This window comes from Theobroma cacao, chromosome 6 (genome assembly GCF_000208745.1).
Source record: "Theobroma cacao cultivar B97-61/B2 chromosome 6, Criollo_cocoa_genome_V2, whole genome shotgun sequence".
Taxonomy (NCBI): Eukaryota; Viridiplantae; Streptophyta; class Magnoliopsida; order Malvales; family Malvaceae; genus Theobroma; species Theobroma cacao.
The window spans coordinates 22,795,455-22,816,098 of record NC_030855.1 but is presented as its reverse complement, the minus strand read 5'-3'; the positions used below and the strand labels follow the sequence as shown (position 1 = coordinate 22,816,098).

The window sequence follows — 20,644 nt, the reverse complement described above, 5'->3', positions numbered from 1 at the left end:
ACGATTAATGAATGTCAAGCATGTATTAAATTAATTAAGTACTAATTCTAATTTACCTTCTTTTTTTGTCAAAGTTTAATTAAAAGAAACTAGCAGATTTAACACATAGGCCATACCTACAATTCTTTTTTTTTTCAATAGAAATGCATACTAAAAATTACATAATTACATTTTCTGTTTACAAATACGAATACATGCAAGCGGAACCTTTATCAGTAGTTCATATTTAATTAAAAAACAAAGTAATAATAACAAAAAAATAACCTTTTAAGTACTAACCACCGAACTCGATCAATTCTAAAGCTAATGTTGCCCAAAAGCTGTACTAGCAACTAATCTAATTAACCTAAAACAATGCTTGGTCTATATACTAGATTCAGGGTTAGGCATTTGTAGAAGAGACAGTTTCTAACAACACCAATCCCCTCCAAAAAAAAAAAAAAAAGAGAAAAAATAGAAGAACATGCTATATATGTATAAAAGAAAAAAGACAACCAGAATAGTGAGGAACGGGGGGTGGGTACTTGGCAATTCTCATATAAGAAAGATGATGAACAGTGGGAACTCTAATCAATGTGCTTTGAATAATATAATAACCAATAATTAAAAAATTAATATAAAAAAAAAAAAGACAAAGAGGTATATATTAAATAGAAGGTGAAAATAATGAAAAGAAGGGGTCACTTTCAAGTTGCATTATAATAAAGTCTAGGATTATATCACATTTGCTTGCACGTCCTTTATAAACAAATACCAAAACCCAATCTGTCAACATGCCGCCCCCCCATTTTTAAAAGGACCACTCTCTTCTCTCTATTTGCTTCTTCTTCTTCTTCGACCTAACCCTATCTCTCTTCTTCTTCTTCGACCTAACCCTATCTCTCTTCTTCTTCTTCGCTTTGCTCCTCCTCCAGGGTTAATCAACGGTCACCGTCAAACGCATCATCAACTTCTCTGTGATCATCAAGCTCTCTGATCGTCATGGATGGTAGTTTCAACAAAGCCAACAACCCTTTTGTTAGCGAACAACAATTAGAAGAAAACGACAACGTTTCATCAGAAAACGGCGCCGAATCTCCTCCTTCTACCACTTTCAACGACATGAAACTCGCTTCTCCTAAAAAAGGGTAATTTTTCCCTACCGTGTTCCTTTTTTTGGCTTAAAAATACTCAAAATTCTGTTAAGTTCGTTGTTCGCATTTTTTCCTTTGGTTTTGACGTAATGGAGTTTGTTACAGTAGAAGATCCATACAGAAAAGAGTGGTGTCAGTGCCAATCAAGGACGTTGAAGGTTCCCGCCTTAAAGGAGAGAGCGCTCCACCGTCAGATTCTTGGGCTTGGAGAAAGTACGGCCAGAAGCCCATCAAAGGCTCTCCTTACCCAAGGTAAGCAACTAAAGCAACTAGCAGTGATTTAACCCATGTTTATCTGCATAGAGGCGTCAATTAAACATCAACCGGTGATTAAGGTTTCTGGTTTCATCATACGACAGAGGTTATTACCGGTGTAGTAGCTCCAAGGGATGTCCAGCAAGAAAACAAGTTGAGAGGAGCCGTATGGACCCTTCAATGTTAGTGATTACGTACTCCTGCGAACACAATCACCCTTGGCCCGCTTCTAGGAACAATACCGCGGCCGCTAAACAAGCTGCGGCGGCGGCAGCGGCAGCGGCTGCAGCAGCAGCAACAGCAACGGAGACAACAACCACAACAGCGGTAAAGGCCGAGCCATCTACGTCGCAGCCCGACACGGAACCGGAATTCGGAACCGAAGAGAAGTTCGCTGATCTGACGGACGACTCCATCCTTACGACGAGGGATGAATTCGCTTGGTTCGGCGAGATGGAAACGACGTCGTCGACGGTGTTGGAGAGCCCGATATTTACGGAGAGGGATAATAGTGTAGCTGACGTGGCGATGATTTTCCCGATGAGGGAAGAGGACGAGTCGTTATTCGCCGATTTGGGCGAGTTGCCCGAGTGCTCGTTTGTGTTTAGGCACCAACGGAATGTGGGACCACAGGTGGGGATCTGCTGACACGTGGCTAATGAGCAATTTACAAGTATGTGGAGGAGTCGTTGGTTTCAACGGCGTGCGTTCGTGTGCCACAAGATACGAAAAAAGAAAAACGGAGACAAACAAGAGGAAAAAGAAGGAAAGGGAAAACGAAATTTTTATTTTTTTTTATAACCTCTTACATTATCCCTTCAAGCACATTTTGAATTTTCTCTGATATTTTTTCTTCTTTTACAGTTTAATTTGCCTTGATTTCGGTGTAGTAAATGAATAAAAAATTCCGAATTCTTCATTCTGTCGTTACATTGTTGTAGTTAACATATTTGCCGTCTTTTTACGAGATTTGATCGAATATAAATTACTTTATTTTTTAACATAAATAAATCTGAAAATTTTACCATCACCCGGTTCTTGTTTCGGTGCAAACTTAACTCACAGCCAGCATTTCTTACTTCTCAAATTTGAGCTCTAGCTTGACGAAAGTGATGGTAATTGCCGATTTGGACTTTTATGTTAATCCCACATTTTCCCCTTTATAACTTGTCAAACAAGTTCTTACTTTTTACATGAAATCAAATCATAACGTCGTGCCGTAAATTATTATCTATTAAGATTCAATCCCAATCATTTACGTACTTGTAAATTGATTTTTACATGCCCGTAGATTGGGGCATGAACGCCACACGTCGTTGGATCTTATTGCAAATTGCCGGGTATTACAAGTTTGGATGTGTACAAGTGAAAAAATGACCCCTTCAGATTGGGTCGATATAAGCAGCAAGCAAGCTGCAATTTGCATCTACATCTTGCCTACCAAGGACAAGTTGGATGGTCACGACTTTCACAAGAACAAAGAAAAATGAATGTGGGAAGATTCTAATGCTTTTGATTGGAGGAAAGTTCAAATGATTGGCCGGCTATACCGTAAAGTCAAATAAACTGAAAACATTGACTTTTAGGTGATGGGTATGGCTGGAAAAATACAACCCATTTTTATAAGCTTCGGTTCTTAATCACTCAAACATCGTATACGTTAGTACATTTACAGAGGTTCACATGGTTTTAGATGAGCTAATCTTTGCTTGTATCTTAAGCTTTCCCCCAGCTAAGCCAAAGACAAAGAAAATTACAATTTTATAATCCGTGATACCCAAAAATAAAAAAGAAAAATACTAATGTAAGGAGTAGTTGAGGCAGAGAAGAGGGATTGAGGGACCCAAGTTGATATTAAAGTTCAAAGCTTTTAATTATTTTTTATTGGTTAATAATTAAGATTCAGTCAATTTTTTTTTTTTTATTTTAGATCACAATCTCTTAAATCTGTAAGCAGTGGTTGTTAATTTGAAATTTATATTTATTTTTTAGATTAAGTCTTGATTTGCAACTCAACGTCTTACACGTTTGTAGAAGAGGTCAGGGTAACGTCACCCATGAGATATATACTTTTTTAATTTTCTTCTTATCCATTATTGCATAGGGATACATAAAATTAAGACAAATGCCAGCTTAGCTAATCAGGGTTAGCCGTTAATGTAAAAAAAACCTATCTGTAAATCTCAGCATTTGGATATTAAGTTTTGGTTGTGAACTAATTTACAAGTACTTTGGCCTGCCTTAATAGTATAAAATCATGCAAACTCAAAAAACAAACTTCTGGGAGAGAAGGATAAGTACCATCATTCATTCATTTTGGGTCTGCCTGGGAAGGGAAAGACTAGATATGGTAATTTCAATATAAGTGCCGGGAACAACTGTTCTCAGCCAACAGATTTTCCTAAGCACCTATTTAAATGCAATAGTGTAATACCTTGTTCCTCATTCGCCTCTTGTCTACTAAAAATAAGTTATAACAGCCACCCGGAAAAATTTTGAATGTAAATTAAATCAATCTCGGCCGATCTCCCCTACTGTAGGTACCTTTTTGAGAAAAATTTTACAAAACCAAGGTTTACAAAGAAATCCATGCGGCAGAAACAAACCCCCAGCCACATCCTTAAGACAATCGACTTCAGGTTAACATCCTAGCTTGAGCAGCACCCCCCTTTCTTCATTGCAGAGACGTCTTTACTGACATCAATTTTCTCGCCCTTGGAAGGAACAGCTGAAGCAGCCCCTTCGTCGCCTGTCTCCATAGCCTTCTTGCTCACAATATGGTAGATCTGAGTAAGAACTTCAGCAAATGCGTTTTCCACGTTAGTAGCTTCCAGAGCTGAAGTTTCCATGAAGTAGAGAGACTCTTTCTCAGCAAAGGATTTCCCATCTTCGGTTGAGACAGCCACAAGGTGACGAAGATCTGATTTGTTACCAATGAGCATGACTACAATGTTGGGATCCGTGTGATCTCTCAACTCTCTTAACCACCTCTCAACATTTTCAAATGTGGAGTGCCGCGTAACATCGTACACAAGAAGTGCACCAACAGCTCCTCGGTAGTAGGCACTTGTTATGGCACGATACCTATAAGTGTGAAAAGAGAAGTTCAGAATACAATACATAAGAATCAGAAGAACACAACAAGTGATTTCTACAAGTAAAAATGTCAAAGATCTAAAATTAAAACAAATTGATTTGTAACACTCATTTCAGTACAAAAGAACAATGTTTATGATATAAAGAGGATACATCACAAAGTATCAAGCCATTTAACAACCTCATCATCCTTAACCACACTCTATACCCATGTCCCTAAAGATCAAGGGGTTGAAATCAAAGGTTCAATCATACAGTCTATTCTTTTTCTGCAATACTAAAACTATAACAGGTGCAATCTATGATGAAAAAGCATTCTACCAAACCACCCTTATCTGAATCCGAACTGTAAGCATATTGTAAACCTCAACTCAAACTCTTGCTGAGTGAGATGTATTCGCTATTCTTCTGGGCCTATCCTCATCTGTTCCTTCCCCTTTCTTTCTGCCAACCCAAGGAAGAGGATGATGCCTTGTGCTTTGTTTCTTAAAGCAATGAACCACCTTAGAAAGCACATATAGTAGCCTTACATCCTATTTGAACAAGGAAATCTTGTCTTCTTGCTCTTTTGGATCTCGAAGCCCCCACATTTCAGTTAGAAATGGTGGTTTTCTGCTTACTAACCTTATAATTATTTTTCATCACTTTTTCAATGAGAACTTCAATTTAATGCCTCATCTAACATTCTTGGAGGAAGATTGGGAAACAAAGTAGAAACTTATATTAAAGGAAAGATAATCCAACTATTTCAAATCTTGTGGTTTGAAAACTTAAGTACATTTGAACTGCAATATATGTGAGTATGCTTCAAGGAATCATGTCATTTGTCAACTAAGATTTTGTGGTCTTGGAGGTGGTACGAGCTATAGTGGCAAAAAAGGAATTCCCCAGCCACTCCGGAGTGAGTTTAAAATTTTGGATATTTGACAGAATAGAATATGGTAGAGGGGTGTCTGGCTGGGGGGACAGTGTGGCAGGCAGCATTTGCAATACTAATTGTCAAATTGGTGTTGGCAGCAATAATGGATGATTGACCTTACTAGTTGGTGATGATGTGGCAGCTAAGATGGTAAAGATTATACAGCAGGAGCAAATGGCAGTGCCAGGCTAGCAGGTTGGCAGCAGCAGTGATCATGCTACTGCAACCGCACTCTGCACCACAAGATAATGGCGGTACCCATAAGGGGCTTTGCAGAAGGGTTTTTAACCACTTCTTGCAACAGAAAGGTAAAATGATATACATACAATGGGGAGCTTAGCTCTAGGATCCAAGGGACTTTGCTTTTGAAGATTTTTTATTTTAACAAGCTAAAATCCTTGTCAAGTCTACATTGGACAACAAAGTATCTCATCTAAACATAAGATTTAGGAGTTGTTCAACAAATGTTATCACAACATTACCGAAGTGAAACAAGCTAGAAGTCCCTCCAAATTCAGTAGTAAATAATAGCATGTCAGTCTCCGTGTAATGTGTTTCACAGTGCAAAAGAAACCATAAGAAACAGTCAGTACCAACTTTTACAGCAGAGAAGAATAAAATAAATAAATAAATAATTGAAGAACTACTCTTTCCCCATAACATCCTGAACTGTCAAACCACATCATGACTAAAAGATCCCTGTACCAATCAACATCTATTTACTTGTTCAGGCAATTTCTTCCGTTATTACACGGTGACTACAAGGTCCCTGTAACAACCAGAAATGTCAAGCCACGTTTACTGATAAACCCTAGACTTGCAGATTCCATACACACACACAGACACAAGATACAGATAAACAATCATCATCTCCTTGTGACTACACATGACAAAATCAGGAAGCACGCAAGCAACGAAGACTAACAGATGATGGTTGTGACTGGCATTATCAGGCAGCTGACGATAATCTCTCAAAACCCAACTTGTTACAGAACTTACGCGAGTAAACTAAATTCTCATAGTGCAATCTAGCTCTAGCATGAAGCCGAAACAATACCTAGCAGGAAGCAAACATATTAATGCAAAGCATAAACACTTCATTTCTTACTCATTGTCAAGCCACTAGTAAAAACTGCAAAAGAAATACATATAACTCGTATAACATGACGCAGAAACGTCAAGATCTGCTGATCCGCACTTCAAATCTATGTTCAATCTATTCAAAACCCAAGCCTATTAGGAAAACAAGAGATTTTATAAAAACAAACCACCACAACGCCATTTAGGCACATGTTACTAACAGATCTAGATATGCAAGAAACTTCCTTTTTGTAATATATAGGTAAAGAAAACATTTCTTAAATCCCATTCAGATAAAATCAAACTCTTCCAGAATCAAAGTTGCTTTCTTTTCCCAAGCAGCCAAACATTTCCAGAACACGATCTCCAAGAAGAACAAAAACCCAATTCCGTTTTGATATTTGCTCATCTTTGTTAGCAAAATCAGCTCAAAACAAATGATACCCAGATCAAGAAACAAGAAAGGAAGACAAGGGAATAGTAAAAAAGTGAGACCTTTCTTGACCAGCGGTGTCCCAAATCTGGGCCTTGATGACCTTGCCATCAACATTCAAGCTACGAGTAGCGAACTCGACGCCAATGGTGGACTTAGACTCGAGGCTAAACTCGTTCCTGGTGAACCTCGAGAGCAGATTGGACTTTCCCACTCCTGAATCACCGATCAACACCACCTTGAAAAGGTAGTCATAGTCATCCTCTGCTCTGTAACCAGCCATCTTTTCACTCTTCTCAAAACCACCGTTGTTGCACTCTTTTTTACTTCGCCTTTGCTTTACTTCAAGGAAATATGAGAAAGAGAGAGTGAAATACGGGTTGTTTCAAGGTTATTAAGCCTTGCCTAAGATCTCTCCCTCTAGAAAAAATTTCTTGTGTTTTCCTTTTCTTTCTTTAACCTTTTATTTTGATGAGTTGGAAATGCAAAAGACTGCTGTCTGCTTGGTTGGACTCCAGAGTGGAAAAACAACAGAGGAAGTGGGGGTATGTCCTTTTTGAAAGTTGGGGCCGAGTTCTATGGTTTCGGCCCTTTAGGCCTCTTGGGTTTCTTCAGGAACTTAAAATGACATTAATGCCTTCAAATTCTCCCTCTCTAATATCTTTTAGGTGTTATGAAATGAGGGTGTATTGGTCAGTTTACTGAATGCCATGGAAGTGGGTTGAAGCCTTGAAGGTGGGTAATTATAGGACACCATCTGTTGTTTTCGTGTCGTTTTTTAGAGAAAGAAATCCTTCAATTTGAAGTCTTCAAATGACTTCAATGTTGGTGTTGGGATCTTTGCTGTTTTTTGGCTTGAGGTTTAAATGAGGTTGGTGATTGATTGTTGTTGAATAAGGGGTGACTGGTGAGGTTTAAGGACATGATTCCTGTTGTTTGAATACTGTTCATTGTACTCTTTTTTGTTGGTTTATGTTCTTTGTTTTGTTATTAAAAAACAAATGAGCATGTAAACTGTTGTCTTTTCATAATTTAATACTAGTATGATATTAAAATGAATGAGGAAAACAAATTCAGTTGTTAGAATTTATTTAAACTTGTTTGAAGTTAGTCAATTGTAGTTGAAATCAGATAAGAGGAAAGAAAAAAAAATAGAGTTTGGATTTCAAATCTACTATTTAAGAAGGAAAACCTACTACTAAATATACTAATTAAGCTATACCCAAAAAGTTAAAATGTTGAGAGTGGTTTTCTACCAAAAAGCCTAGTGAAATGCACAGCTTTTATTGGGAGTAATTGGAGGAGAAAATGACAGGTAATTCTTCATGGGTTATATAATTTGTTAAACTTGAGCCTTCATGGGCTACAACTAATCACCATCATCTTCAATTTTGGAGCACCTGTGAATTTCAAGTACTTTTCATCATACTCTCCATTTCTTTTTTCTAGAGAAGGACCATACCTTTACCTTAATTTATCATCATTTGGTCAAAAGACTCCGAGTTGCTAATAATATTTTTCCATAGTGGAGGAATAAATTTGGTTTGAATCCAGTTTAAACCAATCCAGCTGTTTTCTTTGATTTTGTTGATTCTCATACAATATTTTATTGTTTTTGGGTTTGATGCGGATACAATTTAAACGCACGTGAAACTGAATCAAATATGACAGCCACACTTTCCACATTCAAGTTTTCAACGCCAAATCTGGCAGCCAGTATTGGGTTACAAGGCCAGACCATTGCAGTATGAAATATTTTGACCCAGCTCATGGCCTGTCTTGATCCCTGAATCCGGGCCTCTTTTCATACCACTCTGCCAGCATGGGGTCCATAGTATTCACTTTCACTTGGCCCTTGACCCTTGAACCAAACCGACTCTAACTCAAACTTGCAGCAATAAGTTGGTTATCAAGGAAGAAGAAGACAGTGTTTAGGCTGCCATTGTTCGATTGTTGTAATTTAGATAACATTTTTTGTGATATTAAGATGCTAAAATGATTGTCTTACAGTGACGACTTGACATGAATCTCACTTTTCCTTCTGCTTTTCAGCAGTGTTGACGATGAATTGTTGGATCATGTCCAATCTCACATTGTCACCTACCCCCTGGTGTTTAGATTTCTAGTTTGAATGTCTGAGGAGCCTAAGATCAAAGTAAACTGGAGTTTAAGGCACAGCAAAATAGGTTCATTGTGCCATCGACATTGCAGGGAACGGAACTTCTCATACAGCCGACTTTGCTTAAAAGAACAAAGTCTAGCCCAAAGCAAAAAGAAAATCAAATATAAGCCCAAGACAAAAGAAGCCCTTTCTTAATCTGTTAAATCATTTGCTTTCATCTTGGATTCACCAATAGGCCTAAGAACAAGGCCAGTAAAGCACTGTTCCAGTTCCACCTGGAGCTGGTTTGTCTTTAGGTCAACATGGACGGGTCTTCTATATGGACTAGTCCCAAAAGATAAAAGTCAATCTTGGTGCAATCAGCTCAACCTTAGAATTCAAAACTTCAGATGGACACGCCACATGGCTTTGAGACACCAAAGTCAATTTTGTTTTCTTTTAGAAATCAGTTCAACCTTAGTCAATTTGGATTTCTAAAGCTAATGGGAGCAGTTTTCTGGCAATTGCAGATCACGGAACATATTTCATTTCTTTTCTTTTATGTAGAATATTTCATTTCATTTGTTTCCTGTAAATTTCTCGCAATTTTGTGTGTTTTTTTTCCTCTTCTAGTACCACATATTGACTAATGGAGCAAACCATTCCCCTTCATTTGTATGGAGATTTCTTGGTTACTATTGGCAATAAAAAAATTGTTCAGACTACAGATGAATGACTACGGTCAACGAGATGGGGTAGCAGGCTAACCTGCTCGTGTCATACTTTTCTAAATGGAAGTAAATGTTTGGTTCTTTGCATTCAATAATTTTCCTGAAAAGTTTATATAGCAAGTAATCTGTATCCATCATTACTGACAAACAGAGAAAACAAAATTTATTAGGTATGGAGACTGTTCCAATCCAGGCAGCGACCACGAAATTACGTCAAAACAATACCATTCACATTTGCTTTTCCCCACCAGCTTTCCCACTCTGCATGTTTGCTTCAATTAGAGAAATGGGGAAGAGCTCGAGCTACGTATAAATTTAAAGTTCATCTCGCTACTCTTTGCTAAACATGCACCCCCACAGTCATGGATGATTCATGCTTCAATTTCCTTTCGCTTTTGTTGATACAATGTTTCATGGGAAGCTTAGCTGTTATAACTGCAGCAAACCTCACCACAGATCAATACGCACTGCTCGAATTCAAAGACAGCCTTGATTCCGACACCATATTAGCAAACAATTGGACCAGCTCTACCTCTGTTTGCAACTGGGTTGGTGTTTCATGCAGTTCTAGCCCTGAAAGAGTCACCTCCTTAAATCTTCGCAGCATGAATCTTACAGGAACCATTTCTCCGCACCTTGGGGACCTTTCTTCTCTCCTCTCTCTCGACTTGAGCGGCAACAAGCTTAACGGCTATCTACCTTCGACAATTTATAACTTGTCTTCTTTGCAAATCATGGACTTAACATCTAATGAACTATCTGGTGATTTCCCAGATGACTTTTGTAGGTATTTTCCCAAGCTTGAGGTTCTTCATTTGGCTTTCAATGGGTTTTCCGAAAGTGTTCCTTCAAGGTTAGGTGACTGTACCAATCTTCGAAATTTGTCGCTGTCTAATAATAGATTCAATGGATTCATTCCAAGAAGTATTGGGAATTTAACTAGGCTGAAAGAAATACGCCTGAGTGGAAATAGTTTACAAGGTATGCTTCTTTTTCATCTTTCTTTTTGCTTTAAGTTTTATCAATTTTTTTTTGGCAATGCGAAGGAGTTGCTCGATATATTATCTAAGTGTGGGAAAAACATTGAACTTTTATTTGTATTTGCAGGTGCAATTCCATGGGAAATAGGTAACCTTTTTAATTTGGAGATATTTGCTGCAGAAAATAATGGGGGTCTTACAGGTGGGATTCCACCTTCCATATTTAACATTTCTTCATTGACAAAACTTGTCCTCTTCAACAATAGTCTATCCGGTCGTTTACCGGATAGCATGTGTAATCATCTTTCCAAACTTGAGGAGCTTGTTATCTCTTTGAATGAATTTTCTGGTCATATTCCATCAAGTATAGGTGAATGTAAGAATCTTGAGATTTTATCACTGTCAACTAATCGATTCAATGGAACCATTCCAAGAAGTATTGGAAATTTGACTAGCCTCACACGACTGAATCTGCGTGAAAATGATTTAACAGGTAAGAGTTTAAGTTTTTTATTTTTTGAAAAGCAACAGGTAAGAGTTTTTACTTCCAAATTATGCATTATATGGTACTAAACTATAGCTGGAACCTTGTCCCTGATATTTGCATAAACATTTTATTCCCTAGTTTATTTGCAAATAATTTCCTTCTGTAAAAATGTTGAGAAAGTGGATAGCTTTATAATACTGAGATTTTGCTCCTTTGGTTTTTGTTACGCTTGCAGGGGAAATCCCATGGGAAATTGGAAATCTTTATTCACTGGAGATATTGGCTGTCCAGCATATGCGTCTAACTGGTCCCATCCCACCTTCCATCTTCAACATATCTTCTTTAAAAGAAATTTCTCTGAACAACAATAGTCTATCTGGTAATCTACTTATGAACATTTGGCAAAATTTTCTAACATATGTTGTAAGAATTAATATAAAAGAAATAATCATAAAATCAATAATAGGAGAATCATGATAATACATTCAGATTTGATCCATATATGTATCTTTACATTCATAGGTCAAGTAATTTTGAAGTAAATTCTGATGAGTATTTGGTTCTTGTTAGTGCAATATTCAATAGTCCCTAGTTCAAAGTTTGAGCAAGATGATGTAATTACTATGATATTTGTTATGATATCCTTTGTTTGTTACATAGTGTAAAAATAAGATAATAAAGTGTTATGTTTCAGCAAAGACATCACTGATAATAGGATAAGACAACAATTTTTTTCACTAACAAAATTACCCATATTATGCTATTGTAACTTGAAAGTGCAAGGTTCATGTTTCTGTCTTGAAATTAAAGAATAGTAATAGGCATAGCATTGCGAAGGTTTTAATCATAGAAAGCATTACATTACAAAGGTTTTAATCATAGAAAAGATAAGTATGAAAGTTCAAATATGTATATATAGAGGCTTGATTTTGATAATTGCTGTCTTTTTTTGACAATTTGGATGGTTAATGCTTCTTGCTTCTATTCCTAGTAAAGTTACTCATAACATTCATTTTAGTTGTACCATAGAATCACATATAATGCAATAAGGTAACCTAAAACTTGTAGAATAATGTATTTGTTCATTTTGACAGGTGAAATACCTTCTATGATCTCAATTTCAAATCTTGAGGAGCTTAGACTATGGGGAAATAATCTCAGCGGCAATATTCCCAATTTTATCTCCAGTGCTTCTAAGCTCAGAATCTTAGCACTAGAAGAAAACTCATTCTTTGGTCTTATCCCAAATACACTTGGCAATTTAACTTTCCTTGAGCGGCTGAGCCTCGCATCTAATAATTTGATCACTGAAACTTCAACACATGAGTGGAGCTTTTTGTCTTCTTTGGCAAATTGCAGGAATCTGAGATATTTGAACCTATCATTCAATCCATTGAATGGCATTCTTCCAAGTTCTATCTCAAATCTGTCGACATCTCTTCATTTTTTCTATGCCTCAGATGTCAAAATTACAGGTAGCATTCCCAGGGAAATTGGTAACTTAAGCAATATTACAACTTTAGACCTTTCCCATAATGAATTTAGTGGATCTATTCCAGCAACAATAGGAAGGCTACGAAATGTCCAGGGTTTGCTTCTTCATGGTAATCAATTACAAGGGTCTATCCCACCAAGTGTCTGCGGTTTAGAGAGATTATATAACCTATCATTAGGTGGCAACATGCTCCATGGTCCTATACCAACTTGTTTGGCGAATTTGACTTCTCTGAGGTATCTTTACTTAGACTCCAACAAATTGAATTCAACAATACCCTTATCCTTGTGGAGCCTTAATGATATCTTAGAGGTAGACTTGTCCTCAAATTATTTGAATGGTTCCCTTCAACTGGGCATTGAGAAACTGAAGGTATTGACACATTTGAATTTGTCAAGGAATCTGTTATCGGGTGAAATCTTGAGTTCAATTGGAGAACTCCAGGATCTGATTTCTCTAGACTTATCCAATAATAGATTTGATGGTTATATTCCTGAATCATTTGGTGATTTGATAAGTTTGGAATCCTTGGATTTATCCAACAACAATCTCTCTGGAGTCATTCCCAAATCTTTGGAGAGACTTTCGTCTCTCAATCATTTTAATGTGTCCTTCAATAGACTAGAAGGAGAAATCCCCAGTAGAGGACCCTTTAGAAACTTCTCAGCTAAATCATTTATGAATAACTGTGGACTTTGCGGTTCACCGGCACTACAAGTTCCACCTTGTAAAAGTAGACAATCGAAGATGACTCCTTGGCATGTTTTGAAATATGTTTTACCAGTAGTTGCTTCATTAATACTGATAGCAATCTTCTTTATTCTCCTTAAAAGATGCCAAAAAAAGAGTATAAATCTGCCTGTTAACGAAGATTTATTGCCTCTGGAAAAATGGAGAAGAATTTCCTACAGTGAACTTTTACAAGCAACTAATGGATTTGATGAATGCAACTTGCTTGGTTCAGGGGGTTTTGGGTCTGTGTATAGAGGAACACTTTCAGATGGGATGAATGTCGCAATAAAAGTGTTCAATATGCACTCAGAGGACGGCTTCAAGAGTTTTGATGTTGAATGTGAAGCAATGCGCAATATTTTTCATCGGAATCTTGTCAAGGTCTTTAGTAGTTGCTCTAATGTTGACTTCAGAGCCTTAATGTTTGAGTTCATGCCTAACGGCAACCTTGAGAAATGGTTATATTCCTATAACTATTATCTCAATCTCCTACAAAGAATTGACATAATGATTGATGTTGCATCAGCACTAGAATATCTCCATTTTGGCTGCTCAGTACCTGTGATCCATTGTGACTTAAAGCCAAGCAATATCCTGCTAGATAATGACATGGTTGCACATGTTGGAGATTTTGGCCTTGCCAAACTCTTGGGAGAAGAAGATTCTATAAGACAAACTAAGACACTTGCTACTATTGGGTATATGGCACCAGGTATTTTTTGCTTCTTATTCATATTTATGTTTCTGTATATACAGTTGCTTCAATCTTTTAGTTTTCCATTGATGATTAATGATGTTACATTAACTAAAACATTTGATCATGTTTTACATACAGAATATGGATCGACTGGAATTGTTTCTCTAAAAGGTGATGTCTATAGTTATGGTATTTTATTGATGGAAACTTTCACAAGAAAGAAACCTACCGAAGAAATTTTTTCCGTTGAAATGAGTTTGAAGGATTGGGTGAAAAATTCACTTTCCAATGGAACAATTGATGAGGTTTTGGATGCCAATTTGTTAAGAGAGGAGGAACTTTTCATAGATAAAGTGAACGCTTTATCATCTATCATGGGATTAGCTCTAGACTGTACAACTAAGTTGCCTGAAGAAAGGAAAAATATGAAGGCTGTTGTGGCCATACTCAAGAAAATCAAAATTAAGTTTCTAAAGGATGTTGAGATGGCTTATAATGGTAATGAATATGTTTACTTTTAATTCTTTACAATTTACACTTTCTTTTTTTTTTTTTTTGGTTGAAGCTTTGTAGTATAAGCTTATTAAAAAAATTATGCATGCCAGTCTATACAACTTCCTTCAAATTGCTCTGTTTTAAGCTTGGGAGCCAGAGGGTACATATTGTGGGTCCTTTAACTTTTGTTTTCTTTGAGGAAACATCAGTTCCTAAATACCCAAGAGCATGAATTATAGAAAGGCAGCTTTAAAAATCAAGTTATTAAAATGATTAAGAAGATCTGTTTCAATGTTAATAGAAATATAAGTACCTGATAATTCCCTATCCTGGGAAACAAAAAAAGGAAGCTTTCTTTTTTTTTTTAATATTTCTGTCTTCTTTTCAAAATTTTCAGCTATTATTTTTTTATTATTATGTAAATTTTATATCTAACCATGTCTTCTTCTCTCCTTTGTTAGGAGAAGGAAAGATTGCTGAGAGGAACTGTAGGTTTGGTGATGACTACCGAGCCATTACGATCAGTGATGTGGCTGTATGTGAAAACAATGGATAGTCTTCACACAAGGCATTTACTTTAAGACTTATCAATCACAGTTTTTTATAATACACCCGATGATTACAAATTACTACAATTAAGTGAAGTGATATGCTGATATCATGTCTTAAACGTGATTTAATTAATCAAGTCATTCTAAATTGGATTGATGAAAAAACCAGCAACACCAAGAATGAAAGATTGAAAGCAATAGGAAAATGCTTCAACAAATGTTTAAAAACTTATAGAATTGGAAATGGATGTACCTTTAGGAAGAAAAGAAGAAGTGATGGGGGAGTGCCCAGATCCAATCCCCATCTCTACTCTCAACGTTAGACTTACAAGAAAAGAGTTGTCCTCTAATGGCAGGAAGACTCCACGTAATTTGATCATCTCAGATCAGCCATTTTAAATTTCCACCCAGAAAAAAAAGAAAGAAAGAAAGAAAAGAAGAAGATATCAGCCTGTCGATGAAGCCAAAGACTTCTGAAGAGAGGATTTTCAAAGTGACTTAGAAGCTTGTGTCGGTTTCATAATGCTAATGATTGAGGTTGTTGTCGCGTAAAGGCCTCAAAGAGAATTTTGGGCTATGAGAAAAAGATATCATCAAACATTGGGCTTTGAGCCGCTTCTTACTAAGCCCATTTTCTTTTCCTTTGCTTTTTTTTTGTTTTTCTCATGCCAAACAAAGTTTATAAAAAAAAAAGAAATTAGACATAGTATATAAAAAAATCTTAAACTATTTAAAATAATTCAAATAAATTTTTTTAGTTCAATCAAGTTTTTATACTTTTATTTTGAGTCAGAAAAATTTTTTTATTTTTATTTTAAATCAAATAAATCTTAATGATTGACTTAATCAATATCATTTATCAACGTGTCACTAACATAACATATTAACATATTATAAATGATGACGATATGATATACTGATGGTGATAAAGCTTTCTTAGTCGAAACTACATTGATGGAGAGACAGAAAAGTTTCTCTTTCAAATCTATAAGATTTTGGTGTTTTGTTTCACAATATCTTCTTTTTTATCTTCTTGGTTTTCTTTTTTACTTGGATCATCAAATCCAACCCTCAACTCATCAGGAAACCCATTTTTCAATTCAACAACTCATTTGTTAATCTGGGTGGTCATAAACCCGTAACTGTAGAGAGCTTGAGCAGTTCCACTAATAACAATTTAGGAGGAACCATAAAGCATTCCACTTTAAAAGATACCCCTTTTGTTAAGCTTAAAACTTCATCTAGGTTTGATAATCCAAAGACAAAAAAATGGGAGTGGAGTGCTAGAAGATGGTGATAATGAAATTGAGGATCTTGCAATAGAGCAAGAAGGTGTACTTGACCTTAATAGAAGATATTAAAGATATTAAAGTTGAAAGCAATGAACTAATTGAAAAGGATGAAATCATAGTAAATATTGATAATTTCATTCCCATAGAGATGTTGGAGGATTAGATACTTATAAAATTTTTATAATTTGATGATGATGAAAAATATTTTTCACAAACAAATCCAAACAATAGAAAATTTTTTCAATTGTTTATCTAAACAATAAGAAATATTAAATTTTTTATGTAATATTTTACAAAAAAAATTTTGCCAATAAGTTAATTTACTATTCCTAAATCTAGCAAGCTAGCATTGGGTCAGAAGACCCGACCATGCAGTTGTAAACTAATTTGACCCAGCTCATGGCCCATCCTGATCTCTTATTGTAGCTTCCTTTCTTACCACTTTGCCAGCAAGGGGCCCAGACAATTCACTTTCACTTGGGCCTTGACCCTTGAACCAAACCAACTCAAACTTGCAGTCAATGTTTAGGCTGCTATTGTTTGATTGTTGTAATTTGGAATAACATTTTTCATGATATTAAGATGCTAAAAGCTTGTCTTTCAGTGATGACTTGACATAAAGAAGACAGCAAATGTCGGATTGCTGGTCTCGATCAAAGGTCGACAGTCCCTAAATTTTCTCTCAGGATTCAAAATGATCACCAGAATTTCTAGACATGGTCCACGGCTATTATTGGTTTCATGACAGATAGCTGGACGCAGTCCCATCTTATGTTGTGTATTATCCTTTTCCTTAAATTGTAATCATGATTCGTCATTGGCCCATGATGTTTTCCGTGAACAGTTGTGAATCAATAAATGTCGACAGAAAATAGAAAATCAAATGATTTTAGAGGTATATTGATTCAAATTTGATTTCTACTGAATAAATTGCTTGATGATAAGGGAATTTAAGAGGGAAGGAACGAGATCATGATAAGAAAGAAATTGCTTCTCTTACTCATTAGAGTTAAATGTTTCATCAAATTAATATGATATTTTTTGTGTAAAATTATGAATCGATAAATTGTTAATAAAAATGAAGGGATTTTGATTCAAATTCGACTTTTATTAAATAAATTGCTTGCTAAAAAGGGATTTTTTTTGTAAAAATCTACAATAAAATAAAAATTCAATAAAAGTATAAGAGTTTTATCTATTTACCTATTGAATTTAAATAATTCGATGAATTAATATAATTTTTCCTTATACGTATAATCTTAATAAAAGTGAAAAAAGAGGTCACATTCCATTATACCAACAGTATAGCTGTAATCTTCACTGTTATAGTTATTAATGAGATTCTAATCAAAATTCGAGAGTGGGAGGCAGCTGATGTAGTCATTATTGTTGTCAATTATCCTTGTGCAACAGAAAGTGATCCTTCAGCCCATAGCATACAGGAAAATAGAGTTGATGCAGTGCTTAAAGAACTTCCAAGCTGACTTTTTTCTTGCCTGTGTTCTTCTCTGCCCCACAAAGTTGGGGACATGAGGCCTACTTGGAAAAGATTCTCAACAAGTTTCAGTATCCAATGAGTTGAAATTATTGCCACCCCGGAAACGTTGCCCCAAGCAATAGAAAAGCGCAGAGGCCTACTGCTTCCTGCTTTCCATGGTAGCCCTACACCAAAATACTGTTTCTGGTACAAAGTGAGCTTGATACAATTTCAGAAGGTGAAAAAAAAAAAGGAAAAATAGACTGCAATCACAACTGGCAGCTGCCTGTAACACCGGAGCCTTGCATTCTAACAGCATAGAAGACTTTTATGTTTTTTCGTCATTTGCTTTGCAGCGATAGAACCTTCCTATACCGGCCCTGCATGATGATCACCTCAAAACTGCGGTCCCATGTGCCTAAACTTAATGATTATTGTTAGTAATTATTTTGCAACCAAGTCAAAATTGTGACATATTGGTTCTCAATTTCCAGGGTGATGATCAATTCCAAATCATATGGCAACATGGATCCATGTAGCGGGTGATACTAGAGTCGGTGGTCAATCCCATCTTTCATGTTCAATAATGAAGTACCCGAATTGAACCAAATGGACCAGCTTGATTAAAAGCACATTTTCGGAAGGATCTTGCTTACCAACCATGGATTTCCAATGAACAAGATTGGAGGGTCCACGAAAGGAATATTTCCTTCAGCCATACCAAACAAAAGTTGCACATATATAAAGAAGCTTTCCATGGCTCAAATGATTGCTTAGCCAATACTAGAGCAGGTTCCTCCAAACTTAGCACCTGCAATTCAAACCCCAGAGATAAAAACCTTTAGTTATGCCACCCACGACCTCCCCATGATTGCATACAGCCATACATGTCCTTATCAAAGTTCCCACTTTCTTCCCAACTCTAGCCCTCTTAAAAATGTTGTCTCCTTCTCAGTACTCTCACCAATTCCAAGCTTGTTATAATTACCATTTTCTTCTTGTTCTCTTTTGAGGTTATTTTGTTCTGCGTTTTGTTTTCTCAATGTCAAGCTCCGAAGTCTTTTTATCTTCACCTTCTTTGCCTGAGCGATCTCCTGTTAAGGTTCAACTGGTTTCTAAATCTGTATCCGACCGACTACTCGAGAAGTTTTTTGATGTATCTCAATACAACTTTGATTATGAGAAGAGTGGACTTTGGTCTCCCCCGGTTCGAAGAAGTGCCTTTTTAAGCTCACCTGGTAGAATATTCACTGAACAAGAAATGCTTGAGAGGCTCAAAAGTGTAATGGACAGACGTCGTAGTAGAAGATACAATATTTGTTTCAGCGTACGGCTCTATACTTTCCCGGTCGTTTATAATCGAATTCATTTCTATTTCATGTCAACAAGCAGAATTCAACTAAGTTGAGCTTGAAATTGTTGTCCCCTTGAGGATTGTTGATGAATCTTTTGAACTCTTTTTGCAGGCATTTTGCTGCTCTTGAAGGATTTACGGTAGACCTTCTTTCAATAATGGGTACTGTCACCCGTGCAGTTTAACAACAAAAGCAGAAACAGAGAAAAGAAAGAAACAAGAGAAACCAACAGTACTTTCCTCTCCTTCCTTGATGTATATGTTGTTAATATACTCGGAGAAATATATGGTAAATAATATACATTTGTTTGATAAGTTCATCTGCAATCCCCCTTCTCTTCTGGTAATTTTCTTGGAAAGCAAAGTCTAGCTTTCTCAGAAGATGCATATCTTCCAAGCTTGCAGGCCACTAAGGTTGAACCACATTGCAATCGGACCAAGAGTTTCTAATTTCATTGACCCAACATCCAAAATCAGTTAATATTTGTTGGCGTAGGCTCAAAAGAGTTTCTAATTATTCATTCAACTTTCTCGGTAGATGCAATTATTGATTCAATATCCAAAATCACCTAATTTTTGTTGGGGTAGGGTCTCAAGCTCAAAAGTACTACTGTTGCATTAGATTAATTAGAATTTGATGTAATTAAATTAAATATTGCTTTATTATAATCCATTACTGTGCATTATAGTATACAGGCTGTCAGTTTTGGTTCAAAGCAGAGTTAGGCATAAAGTATTTTGTTATCTAATTTGTTATGATTTCTTCATGCAAATTCCATGCTCGATCACTAAAATATTAGTAACATACTTTTTATAACTCAATTGGATTCAGGAAAGTACAGAAATTTGGAGTTTCAAATAAACAATGAAATGTTGAGAATCATCCTGCACTTTCTCGTTAATGTTACATTCCTTAAAACTGTTTAGCATGTAAAGTAAAGGAACTTTTTGACTCAAACAACAACGAGCAACTCAGCATCAATGGCGATTTCAGCAACTCAGTTTCAGTACTAGTGGGGGGAAGAAAAGTTTGAAATTTAAAACTAAAGCTGAATCTTTACATTGTACACTTCAAATAAAGCATTATCATCAGTCATTCTGATTAATCCTGTTACTGTATACTTAGGATAATTGTGCGAAAAGTGAAGACAAGATTTGCGATGGGAAGATGCTAGATTGGAATATCACATGGAAATCACATGCTAATCATGTGGTCATCAGTTTTGGATTGGTAACCAAATCCCCAAAATCACAACTCATGCATTGCGGACAATACTTTTGTGGGGTCCTGGAGCTGTAACGTATGCATGCAAATTACAAGGAGAATAAATTTAAA

General features: G+C 36.2%; 5 protein-coding genes across 6 annotated transcripts; 4 read left to right on the top strand and 1 right to left on the bottom strand.

The window, feature by feature from the left end:
• Positions 874 to 2,318, top strand: LOC18596648 (probable WRKY transcription factor 65). Of its 2 annotated transcripts, none has more exons than XM_018122584.1 (3): positions 874 to 1,127; positions 1,242 to 1,385; positions 1,493 to 2,318. In XM_018122584.1, exons 1-3 carry the CDS (start codon positions 982 to 984, stop codon positions 2,034 to 2,036), a joined length of 834 nt encoding a protein of 277 aa, XP_017978073.1. In that variant the 5' UTR covers positions 874 to 981; the 3' UTR covers positions 2,037 to 2,318. The 2 variants fall into 2 exon arrangements, with proteins under 2 accessions (XP_017978073.1, XP_017978072.1); XM_018122583.1 differs by having other exon boundaries at positions 875 to 1,127; positions 1,239 to 1,385.
• On the bottom strand, positions 3,677 to 7,440 carry LOC18596647 (ras-related protein RABA1c). Its single transcript, XM_007025259.2, has 2 exons — positions 6,979 to 7,440; positions 3,677 to 4,472 (listed from the first exon to the last, which is right to left on the bottom strand). Exons 1-2 carry the CDS (start codon positions 7,197 to 7,199, stop codon positions 4,037 to 4,039), a joined length of 657 nt encoding a protein of 218 aa, XP_007025321.1. The 5' UTR covers positions 7,200 to 7,440; the 3' UTR covers positions 3,677 to 4,036.
• LOC108662459 (probable leucine-rich repeat receptor-like protein kinase At5g63930) lies at positions 9,897 to 11,337 on the top strand. Its single transcript, XM_018122851.1, has 3 exons — positions 9,897 to 10,729; positions 10,856 to 11,221; positions 11,309 to 11,337. Exons 1-3 carry the CDS (start codon positions 10,111 to 10,113, stop codon positions 11,335 to 11,337), a joined length of 1,014 nt encoding a protein of 337 aa, XP_017978340.1. The 5' UTR covers positions 9,897 to 10,110.
• On the top strand, positions 11,213 to 15,263 carry LOC18596646 (probable LRR receptor-like serine/threonine-protein kinase At3g47570). Its single transcript, XM_018122850.1, has 4 exons — positions 11,213 to 11,594; positions 12,310 to 14,154; positions 14,278 to 14,637; positions 15,096 to 15,263. Exons 1-4 carry the CDS (start codon positions 11,510 to 11,512, stop codon positions 15,188 to 15,190), a joined length of 2,385 nt encoding a protein of 794 aa, XP_017978339.1. The 5' UTR covers positions 11,213 to 11,509; the 3' UTR covers positions 15,191 to 15,263.
• On the top strand, positions 18,749 to 19,628 carry LOC18596645. Its single transcript, XM_018122713.1, has 2 exons — positions 18,749 to 19,281; positions 19,421 to 19,628. The coding sequence occupies exons 1-2, from the start codon at positions 18,997 to 18,999 to the stop codon at positions 19,436 to 19,438; spliced, it is 303 nt and encodes a 100-aa protein (XP_017978202.1). The 5' UTR covers positions 18,749 to 18,996; the 3' UTR covers positions 19,439 to 19,628.

Excerpts from the sequence above, each read along its gene's own strand:
- LOC18596648 (XM_018122583.1), top strand. The coding sequence starts at position 982 with ATGGATGGTAGTTTCAACAAAGCCAACAACCCTTTTGTTAGCGAACAA. Across the intron at positions 1,128-1,238 it reads CTCGCTTCTCCTAAAAAAGG|TAGAAGATCCATACAGAAAA; the intron begins GTAATTTTTCCC and ends AGTTTGTTACAG. Across the intron at positions 1,386-1,492 it reads AAAGGCTCTCCTTACCCAAG|AGGTTATTACCGGTGTAGTA; the intron begins GTAAGCAACTAA and ends ATCATACGACAG.
- LOC18596647 (XM_007025259.2), bottom strand. The coding sequence starts at position 7,199 with ATGGCTGGTTACAGAGCAGAGGATGACTATGACTACCTTTTCAAGGTG. Across the intron at positions 4,473-6,978 it reads GACACCGCTGGTCAAGAAAG|GTATCGTGCCATAACAAGTG; the intron begins GTCTCACTTTTT and ends TCACACTTATAG.
- LOC108662459 (XM_018122851.1), top strand. The coding sequence starts at position 10,111 with ATGGATGATTCATGCTTCAATTTCCTTTCGCTTTTGTTGATACAATGT. Across the intron at positions 10,730-10,855 it reads GAGTGGAAATAGTTTACAAG|GTGCAATTCCATGGGAAATA; the intron begins GTATGCTTCTTT and ends TTGTATTTGCAG. Across the intron at positions 11,222-11,308 it reads GCGTGAAAATGATTTAACAG|CTGGAACCTTGTCCCTGATA; the intron begins GTAAGAGTTTAA and ends ACTAAACTATAG.
- LOC18596645 (XM_018122713.1), top strand. The coding sequence starts at position 18,997 with ATGTCAAGCTCCGAAGTCTTTTTATCTTCACCTTCTTTGCCTGAGCGA.
- LOC18596646 (XM_018122850.1), top strand. The coding sequence starts at position 11,510 with ATGCGTCTAACTGGTCCCATCCCACCTTCCATCTTCAACATATCTTCT. Across the intron at positions 11,595-12,309 it reads GAACAACAATAGTCTATCTG|GTGAAATACCTTCTATGATC; the intron begins GTAATCTACTTA and ends TCATTTTGACAG. Across the intron at positions 14,155-14,277 it reads TATTGGGTATATGGCACCAG|AATATGGATCGACTGGAATT; the intron begins GTATTTTTTGCT and ends TTTTACATACAG.